This window comes from Chlamydotis macqueenii, chromosome 6, assembly GCF_036417535.1.
Source record: "Chlamydotis macqueenii isolate bChlMac1 chromosome 6, bChlMac1.mat, whole genome shotgun sequence".
Classification (NCBI taxonomy): Eukaryota; Metazoa; Chordata; class Aves; order Otidiformes; family Otididae; genus Chlamydotis; species Chlamydotis macqueenii.
Genome location: NC_141561.1, coordinates 18,783,808 through 18,793,528, shown reverse-complemented (window position 1 = coordinate 18,793,528; position 9,721 = coordinate 18,783,808). Strand labels below are relative to the sequence as shown.

Here is a 9,721-nt window from a genome sequence, read left to right as displayed (position 1 = left end):
TGATGGCTTTATCAGCTATGAAAATACTGTTTTCCCATATTTCTACAAATTATATGTTTTTAGGAACAGAGGGGTATAAATTATTATCTCAAAGTTATGCAGCTTGTATGGAAGACAGTAAAAATATTTAATCTCAAATTTTCTGAGTCCCAATCTAGCATATGAATCAAAAGGCATCCTTTCTTCAGAAGTGAGACAAAGTTGAGCATGTTCCAGAAGTTCCAAACACATATTTTAGCTCAACAGGACTAGGACTTACATATCCTGAAATCACAGAGCAAGTCCCTATGGAATCAAAAATGAGGTATGTGCTGGATATTTTACACATACTAGATGAAATTCAGTGAATGGTACAGACATAGGGAGAAATAAGTAGCAGTCACTTCTTTAAAATGTGTCTTTTAGTGGACAACAGCTACCCATGTCTGCAGGCTGAGTGACAGCTGAATAGCTGCAGCATTCAAGCCTGGAGAGAACTCCTATTTATGTTTTAACCCTAATTTTGTGCTCTAGTAAGGGAGAGACACAATTCCCAGCCTTACATGCTGTGAGCAGTACATTGGTAGAGACATTTAGGAACAGAGTGGCCTGAAGACTCCTTTTAAGAAAGAGATGGCTTTCAAAGTCTACAGGCAGTGTTACAGCTCTCGGTCATTAAGTTGACTGCATTGGCTGTGGTGCTGCTGCTTGTACGAGGGAGCTTCAACCTGCTCTCAGCAGATAGAGCACAGGAAGCGGAAGGGAATCCCGCTCAGGAGCATGTTTCAGCATTATCTACATGGCTACACCCTCACCCACCCTCAGAAACATTACTTTTCCTTACAGTCAAGGATCTAAACTGTGTACAACTTATTAAAATCACAGGCCCTGGTGTGTATGAGGGGTCTCAACTAGCATGCTATAAAAGATGGTACTGTTGCGATGCTCCTCTTCACCTGATGAGAGTTTTAAGTCCACAGAAGAATTAGGGTATGAGTCCCATCTTACTTGAAATACATTGTAAATGTATCATAGATGCAGTTTATGGTGCATAAACTTAATTATTTTTTGTTTTCATTCACTCCACACTGACTTATTCACTCTACTAGAAAATTGAACCTTATATCTTCTTTAAGTTGTATGAAAACAGTACCACTGGCCCAGATGTTCTGACTGTATTGCGGATGTGCACCTTCTACAATTCCATATTCCATGAATTCATGTGTGTATCTAGAGTCTTCTGTGTATCTGCACATGTGCTGCCTAGAACTTCCAGGTGGCCTTACATTAAAAAGGGTTCCCAATATCATCTCCGTTATTAACTGTATTTTGTATGCTCGGTGGGCAGCATCCTTCCTCTTCCACCCTATTTAGTAAGTATCTGGAAAAATAAGCATATTAAAGCAAAACAAGACCACTAATTGGAATTAATACAATAAAAATGAACAGAAATCTGAGATACTCGAACCATTCAGCTGTGCTCTGAGGACCCGGGCAAGATTCTTCAGTTGCCAGGAAATTAATTTTATAAATAAAAATACATAAACTTGAAAGAAATGAATGACAGCTGTGACTAGCCACATTGAATCAGTTGTCCCAACTACATAACTGCAGAAAACAGGTTTTTCCTCATTTCCTTTCCTGATTTACAGCTAACACTCTCTTCACATCCTCTCAAAGAGAACCAGTTAATTATTAATTACAAAACTGTCTTTACGCCATTTCAGCCTCAAAATGCAAATAAACAAAAATAAATTATTTCTGAAAAAGCAAACATTTTTAGTATATTTGGTATCAAAAGGCACACTTAGTCAAGCAGAACTTGAACACTTCTCAGTGCTAATAGCACTTTTTCCTTCCCTTCCTCACAGCACATTTGAAGTGAGTCACTGAATCAGTACAGAACTTTCTCCAGCACATATTTTCTCTCCCATAGCACACATTGAGACATCTGGAACACATTATTGCACCTATAAAGTAGACTGTATACATTTTAGTCACAAACAATAATTTTTGTTGTTGTTGTTCCGCAGAGAAAGCTTATGTTTTCCATTGCTCCTGTCTGACTTCTCCAAATGTTTCTGCAGGAACGACTCAAATATATAAACAGACTTATAACAAAGTCTTGAATTTCAATGAGGCTAGAAGTCTGAAGGAGACATCACATCTGGCAGGTCCACCAAGTGTCTGGGAAAGCCAATCTTCACGCTGAAAGCTGTATTTTGGTTCTTCCTAGTAAGTAGCTCTTCTTAAACATACAACTTCTTTATGAATACTTCTGTGTTTAGCACACAATATATTGAACAGCTATGGCTGTTCAAATTTTATTGGGTAGCAGCCACTGCTGGATATTCATTTCTTTAATATCTTGGCATCATATTGATACATATCTGATTGCAAAAGAACACCAGGGTATAAAGCAATTTGAAACATTAGCCGGAGCACCTTTTTAAGTATGAGGATATCACAAAAGACAATCTGAAAGAGCACCAGAAGCACAATCATTTTTGGGACCACAGGTATTTTGATCAGACAGGACGAACTTGAGATTTTCCCAAGGTGTAGAGAATCACTGCTAGGAACTATTGCAACTAAATGGAAAACACATTCTGCTAGATTGACCCTTACTGGATCACTCAGGTGGTTCTGAGTACAGAACCAGGTCCCATAAGCCTCTCTGGCATGACCAGACTCAGAAGCACTGTAGATTATTAGACATTTTGGTCTAGATACATGAATCTAGATTTCTAAAAGTACTTAAAATTGTGTACCCACTGAAACTAGCAGAACCTAGCCATATGGTTTGTCAGCATAGGTCTTTTTTTCTTCTTAAAATTTATCACTGAGAAACATTAAAACCTTGCAGGTAATCTCTCAAAACATTATTAAACTGCAACTTGGCTATGAAAAGCTTGATAACATTTAGGTACATTTTATCGCAAGACTGAGATTATCATTTAACTGTACTATACTTTGAGACACAGTGATGGTCACTGCTCAAATGTTTAGAAAACAAAGGACAGATTGGCCAAATTATATAGCTATTGTGACTCTTATTCACTGGAAAAAGGAAAATGCACCCCAGGGGTGTTGGGGGGGGTGTTTTGTTTTTAAGTAAAGCTGTAAGACATTCTGAAACTCCAGTCATGCATCTCACAGCTTATATGTGATACTAGTTCGAAAAGTAATGTAAAAGATTGCCATGTCACTGTGATTTTTTTTTTCATAAAAATGGACTTATCTGTGCACAGAAATTCGTGTTAAGCAAGCTGTGAATTTGCAGCATGTTAGATCCTCCTTTGTAAACTTAAACTGAGCTGCATGGAACCACTGTCAGGGCACATTAATGGTATTCCTAAGGTAAACCAATATAACCAGCATAGTGTAAATTCATAACCAGTAGTAACCACAATCTTCAAGGAGAATGGTATAGTGAGCAGAGCATAAGTTTTTATCTAGATGAAGTCTATTGCCTTCCATATTGACAAACCCTTAATGTTGGTAAATACTCTCGGTTACTCTAAAGGAGATGCATCTATCATAAAAAGTTACTAACGCACCTCCAGATACAGATGACTTAAGAAACAGCAGCAAAATACTAAATGCTGTGCTCAATTTGCAGAAGTGGAATCAGGAACAACCAGCAAAACAATACTGAAAGCTCTGACAAGTATTTTGAAGGCAAGACTAAGAACATTTGCTATCTCCCTTGGCTTCAAGTCTCTTCCTCTTGCTTTAGCGGATCATGTACTTTTTCTGTTCCATGTCTCAAGTTGTAAAATATCTACATCTCTCTCTGGTAACTCCTAGTGTTCTGTAAATGGGGGGGGGGGGAGGGAGGGGGGAGTTAAGATGGAGCAAACCAAAAGCACAAGTCACACCACTCAATAATCACTTTTCTGAGGCTAGAATTCTTCTCTTAAAATAATTCCAGAAGCTCCCACAGCTTTCTGACTACTTGGTGAATGCTCAGCTTTTTAAACAATCGAATGCTTTATAGTGTTGATTTACAGGTTATCCTCAGTCTTTTCCACCAATTAGTTCTACTATCTCAACCCACACTCAAAATTCTCCTTGGAAATGGAGAATTTTATCACTGCTGTGATAAATCAGGGTCACCTTCAGAGCTAAATTTTAAACTTTTATCCTACACTTCCATTTTCTAGTCTTAATTTAAAATTCCATTCTGCAGACTTACATATCCACCTCTCTTTTATGCCAAGAACCAGTGCCAAAGAAATAAACGTAAGCCCTTCCTGCAATTTTATCAGTCTTTCCATGGCTTGATTGCTAGAGACAGAAGTTCAAAGAGCAGAAACTTTACAAGAAACGCTGCCGTTATCAAAGCACGAGGAGCTCTGCCATTAGCATTCGGAGGCATTTCACGTCTGGCCCCTCTGTGCGGCCGTTATCTGATTTCCTACAGAAACCGGTCCGGTGCCGGAGGTCCCTCCCCGATAACGCCCAGCTGTGCCGCCGCGCTCCCAGGCTCTGACCTGAGGCAGAAGCCGCTGAACACCGCGCCGCGCGGGGCTGCGCGGCGGCGCCAGCCGGAAAGCCGGGCTCTCGCACAAGCACCCGCTGCCTGGCGCTGCTTGCTTCCTGCCCGCGGCAGCCGCCCCCGGGCGCCCAGCCCCGCTCACAGCGCAAGCCCCCGAAGGCAGCGGCGCGGCCGCGGAGTTTGTCCCGCTCGCCTCCTGCGCCCAGGGCAGCGGCACTCCGCCGCGCTCGGCTCGGCCCCGCCATGAAGGTGCGTTGGGGAGGGGGGTGCGGCGGCACACGCGGGCCCTGCGGGGCCGCGGCCGCCGTCTGACGGGAGCGCTCCTTGCAGACCTTCCTGAAGTGGCTGCTGGGGATCCTGGGGGTCGCCGTCGTCGTCACGGTCATCGCCGTGCCCCTGGCTCTGCTCACCGGCAGTAAGTCTGCGGCCGGGCCGGGGGGGGGCTCTGCTGGGCTCGGGGGGTCGGCGGGGTGGGAGAAGTTTTGCTGCAAGTTTGTGCTTTAGGGAGCGGGGTAGAAAGAGCTGGAGCTCCTGGAAAACTGGAAACTTCATCAAGAGGGTGTCTCACCTGGGAGGACGGGGGTGCGGGGTGGAGGAGTTAAAAAGTCCCTTGTGAGCGGAGAAAATACCGGTTTATGCGCATTATGATTTTCAGCATTTTCCTTTCCTATGCAGCTGAAGGCTGTAGAACCAGCAGTAAAATGCCAGTTAGTCCATTTTCTAGAGTGTATTGAAGAGATGTTTCTATTCCCTCTAATTTGTTTTGTTTGTGTAACTTTTGTGAACGTTATTGAGTGAAGTTATATACATAGCACAGTTACAGAGGACAGAAAAGTAGGAAAAGATTCGCAGTGCGTTTTTGGACTCTGATTGGTTTGTACTTTTCAAATTGTCCTTGTAGCTCTGGACGTTAATGTGAAACAGCATTAAATCCTCATCAAGCAGTGTATTGCTTCCAGCTGGTAGGACAGAGCTGCAGTTAATCTCTCTTTTTGTTCTTATGATTAACAGCTGAACTGTGCTGATATGTAGAATTCTGCGAACTCTAAGGAAACGAAGTGTTTTTCTAGACTAGACCTTTGGCTTTCTGTTTGTGAGGTGCACCCCAAGAAGTGTGAAGATGTGTATGTTGATCTTGACAGTGTGCTCAGAAATGAACGCAGCAATTGCTTGTGCGCACAGAAAGTTCTAGTGGCTTTTTCGTGTGTCAGTTAAAGAGGCGAAACTTGTGTCCGCTGGTGTTGGTACGGCATAATCTGTGTTCAACTCTTTTTGTGATTAAGCTCTGTCATTATTAATATCACAGTCACTAAAAGCTGGACTTTTCAAAGTCTGGATGTCTGAATCCCATACCTTCTGGGCCAAAACCTGCGTTGGTGGAGGCTGACTCACTTTTCCATTAGTTTTTGGGCAGCTTTTTGCCACTTATCTCAAAAAAGCAGATTTTTGAGGTGACAGAAAATACTCTCAGTTTCAGAAGCTGGGAAGAGCAAGAGAAGGGGACTTAATTACTTATCAGATGCATGTGTGCAGGCATAACACCTGATGAAAGAATTCAGTGTGCGAGCCTGAACTCTGCTGAAGAGCTGGTGCTTGTCTACCTTAATGCCAATGTTATGTCTTACTGGAAATCAAATGGGTTTTCTTCCTTCGTGAATTGTAGCATAGGAGTCCTTTTGTTGTAGAAGTGGGTGTAATTTAGAATCAGTCATTGAGTATAGAGTAAATAAATTTTATTTTAAAGATACGCTTCTGTTGGATGGCATACGGTATCATCATGCTGTCAGCCTTGGCTTGCATCATTTTGCTTGTAAAAGAGTAAGGCAATGTGTCAGTCTTCTTACTGTTGGCTCAGACTAATGTGTGGGAAGTTACCTAGCACACCCAGGTAGTTCTCTGGGTCCCTCTGGATACAATAAGGACTGAGGTGGAGAGGTCCCAGTAAAAAAACTAGAGTTCCTGTCTCTTCCCAGATCAGGCTGGCAAGAAACACCTGAGTAACAACTGTGACCATTACAGCTCAGGAACTGCAGGGTGCTTTTGAATTTTTGACTGAGGAGTACTAAACAAATGTTTTCTGTTAGCCGAGAGTGTACAGGTGCACTTAGAATTACCTCTTTATAGACTAGAGTACTCAATCACTGACAGTTTGATATATGGCCTTTATGAACAACCTCAGGGCATGCGAGTCAGCTGAGGATGCCTCCTGGGTCAGTACGGGTGCTTGAGTACGAGATGAAAGGTGGCAAAATTGAGGGGCAGTGGGGAGGAAGAGCAGCAGCTCACATGACTGTGTGTGAAATCAAAGTCTGTTCTGATAAAAGTCATTGTGATTGCAGTCAAGTCTTTATTTCATCCCAATAGTTCAAGCATTGTGCAGGGAGTGAAAACAACGATTATTGATACATACTGATAACTTTGAGTTTGGATTTCGTATCTTTGGCCTGCTGTTCTTCTCCCTCCCATGCTTCTCGATGTACTTTGATTTCATAAGCTTAGTAGTTATGTAGCACAGAATTAATTTGATAAATGGGCTCCAGTGCTGTGGAATTGTGTAAGGTTGTGAAATTTTGTCTCTCCAGAGGCGTTGTGACTTGTTGGCTGGACTGTAGGCCTGGCAACTGGAACTTCTGCTTCTTCTCTTGCAGCCATTTAGCATGGTCAAATACTGCAGACTTAGATTAGGGAACCCTTCTCCAAATTTTGGGTACAGCCCTTCAGCATTTACTTTGAGAGCCTTCAGCCAGAGCTGTGTACAAAATTCTATACTTTTTGTTTATACCCACTGCCTATTTTGCCACCTTATTTAATGTTTAATAACCAGATGGGGCTACTTGCATCAGTTTAATCTCAAAATAGCCTTGAGAGTTGTATTTGAAGTGTGGCGATGAAAGCATTGTTATAATTTGGGGAGTTGTTCAGGAGGTGACTACAATAGCAAGTGGTTACCCTTAAAGCATGAGTAATTTCTAAAAAAATGTGGTCTGCCTGCTCATGATTCACTTATGCCTCTCCCATTTTTTTTTATTCTCATGTAACTGATGCAAAAGGCCGATTGAAACATCCAGTGGCCATACAACATTACCTCTTCTCTAACTGTGGTTCTTGTTACAGCCGGCTGGGCAGGAAGGCCAGGAGTGGGAGGAAGAGCAGAATGGAGACAGTGCAATATCTAGTAGTCTGCTGCCGTGAGCAAGTCATAAACAGCCTTATACTGGGGGTCCTATACAAGTGTCTGGTCACAAACCAGGTTCCTTCACCCAGAGTTCTAATTCTCCAAGGGTGAGATACTTACTAAATGAGAAGGCTCATTACTGCCATGGTTAGGTGATACCATGTGTGGGCTTCTCTAGTCTTTTGATAGAAATTTGCATAGAAGAGGCTGGAAAAGCACAGCAGGTGCTGGGGAAGTTAATGACCTTAAGGTGCCTGAGGGTACTGAGTCTGATGCCTGACTGATGTGTTGGGTATTACTAGTAGCTGGTAGAAAGCTACCATAAATAGAGCTAAGGGTTATGGCTCCAGTAAGCTCATGTTGTCATCCTGGATTTGAAGTTTAAGAAAGTTGAGACTGCTGAGACAGCTTCGTACTTCGAGGACTCAAGAGAGATGAGATTGCAGATCTTCCTCACAGCTATGTTAATGTATAACTGAAAAAAAAAAAAGGCAATAAAAATCTCCAAATAGCTTATCATTGTTCTATTGGGGATGGTCATATCTACAGTCTTCCCCTGTCTATCCTGTCTGCATTCTATCCTGAACGAAGCAAATTTGTGACTGGGTGGTGTGGAGGAGTATCTATTGCCAGTGTCAATGCCCTGCTTGCAACTGAACAGTGTGTTTAAAATACAGATTTCTGTTTTTTCTGTTCTGTATTTTATTTATGTATTACAGCCCTCATATTTGAAGACCTGTGCTGTAAGGTGAATGAATCTGGCAGCTCTGATCTGTCACGGTTTTATTGGGAATAAGGGGTCTTGTGTTATTCCCAGTTCTGAAAGGCATTAGGGTAAAAGATGTTTAGGGAGAAAGCTAGAAAATCTGTAAGGGAATTTAAATCTGTGGATCAGAAATTGGCTTTTTTGAAGTAGAATCTCTTTGAATCTAAATTCAAGAATTGAAGTTTAGATAAGAATCTTGACTTTGTGTGGGGTTTTTTAGAGACCCATTATATAAACAGTGAGCAGTAGTTAATTCCAGTAATCTAGCTTCAAAGGACTTCAATCAAAATCACGGCTGAAATTCTGTCCAAAGTTGTATGGGAGATACAGCAGGTTAATTGCCTTGTTGTGAGTACGCTGTAGACTTGTCCGACCAAGCAGTCTTTTGGTTTGAATCCAACTATTCTGACTATTCTCTTTTCCCCATGTGTTCATGCACCTTGCTCTGCTTTACAGGATCCTCATAGTCTTCGTGCTATATGTGAATATATTACTTTCCTAGCTAGTGAAGGAAAAGACAGAGAATGGAAATGTTTTCCAGCTATGTGTCCTTGACTTCTGTAACTGTCATTTAACTTGATTATCTACCTTCACTCAAATGTTGAGCAATGTAATATAAAAAAATTACCAGCAGTGTATTGCTATCTGTAGAACACTTCTGCTGTTTTTATTTCTTGCTTTGCGTGAGATGGGACAAATGTGAGAGGGACTCCAGAGCTATTGATTACAGCGTTAATGATTACCTCCCTCTGGGGAAGTCTCTGCAGCCCCAGCGAGTGATGCCTCGGTGGGCTGTCACAGCGCTCGCCCCTTTGTTGTCGTCTCTCCCGGGCAGCCAGTATCAGCTGCTGGGAATCAGATGAGGTTTGGGGTTAAGTGAACCTTTGGCCTGACTCAGCAAGAGTCATTTTTAATTTCTTCTTTGCTGGAAATCCATTTTTGTGCTCTAATTGTCACATATCTCAGGCAGTAACTGGGGGCTTGAGCATATGGGGGAGTTTTTGAGTGCTTTTTTACACACACTGCAAGAGAAACAGGGAAGAAGGAAGGTTTGGAAAAAATAGCCTGAAATGTCACTTACTTTTCTGACTAACTACTGAATCAGTCGTTCTCCTGAATTCCCTTCTTGCATCTCTCACGCTGCTCCTAAATTACATTCTTAGATTGCAGATCATTCTTGCTCTTGTTCTGCTATCACTTAAAATGGTGATACTCATTCACCTTTTCTGATTTTTATTGTTTCTTTATCCCTTTCTCATTTTTACTGAGCATCATGCTTGTACTCATTTTTCCCTTGTTG

At 42.0% G+C, this 9,721-nt stretch overlaps 1 protein-coding gene across 1 annotated transcript in view; it reads left to right on the top strand.

Annotated features, from left to right (window-relative positions):
• The first annotated feature begins 4,640 nt into the window (after nucleotides 1–4,640).
• The window catches only part of DPP4 (dipeptidyl peptidase 4), a 40,552-nt gene continuing 35,471 nt past the window's right edge, over nucleotides 4,641–9,721 (top strand). The window contains exons 1-2 of the mRNA XM_086751056.1: nucleotides 4,641–4,729; nucleotides 4,811–4,895. Coding sequence (XP_086607182.1) covers nucleotides 4,724–4,729; nucleotides 4,811–4,895 — 91 coding nt within the window. The 5' untranslated portion in view covers nucleotides 4,641–4,723. The remainder of the gene's footprint in view (nucleotides 4,730–4,810; nucleotides 4,896–9,721) is intronic.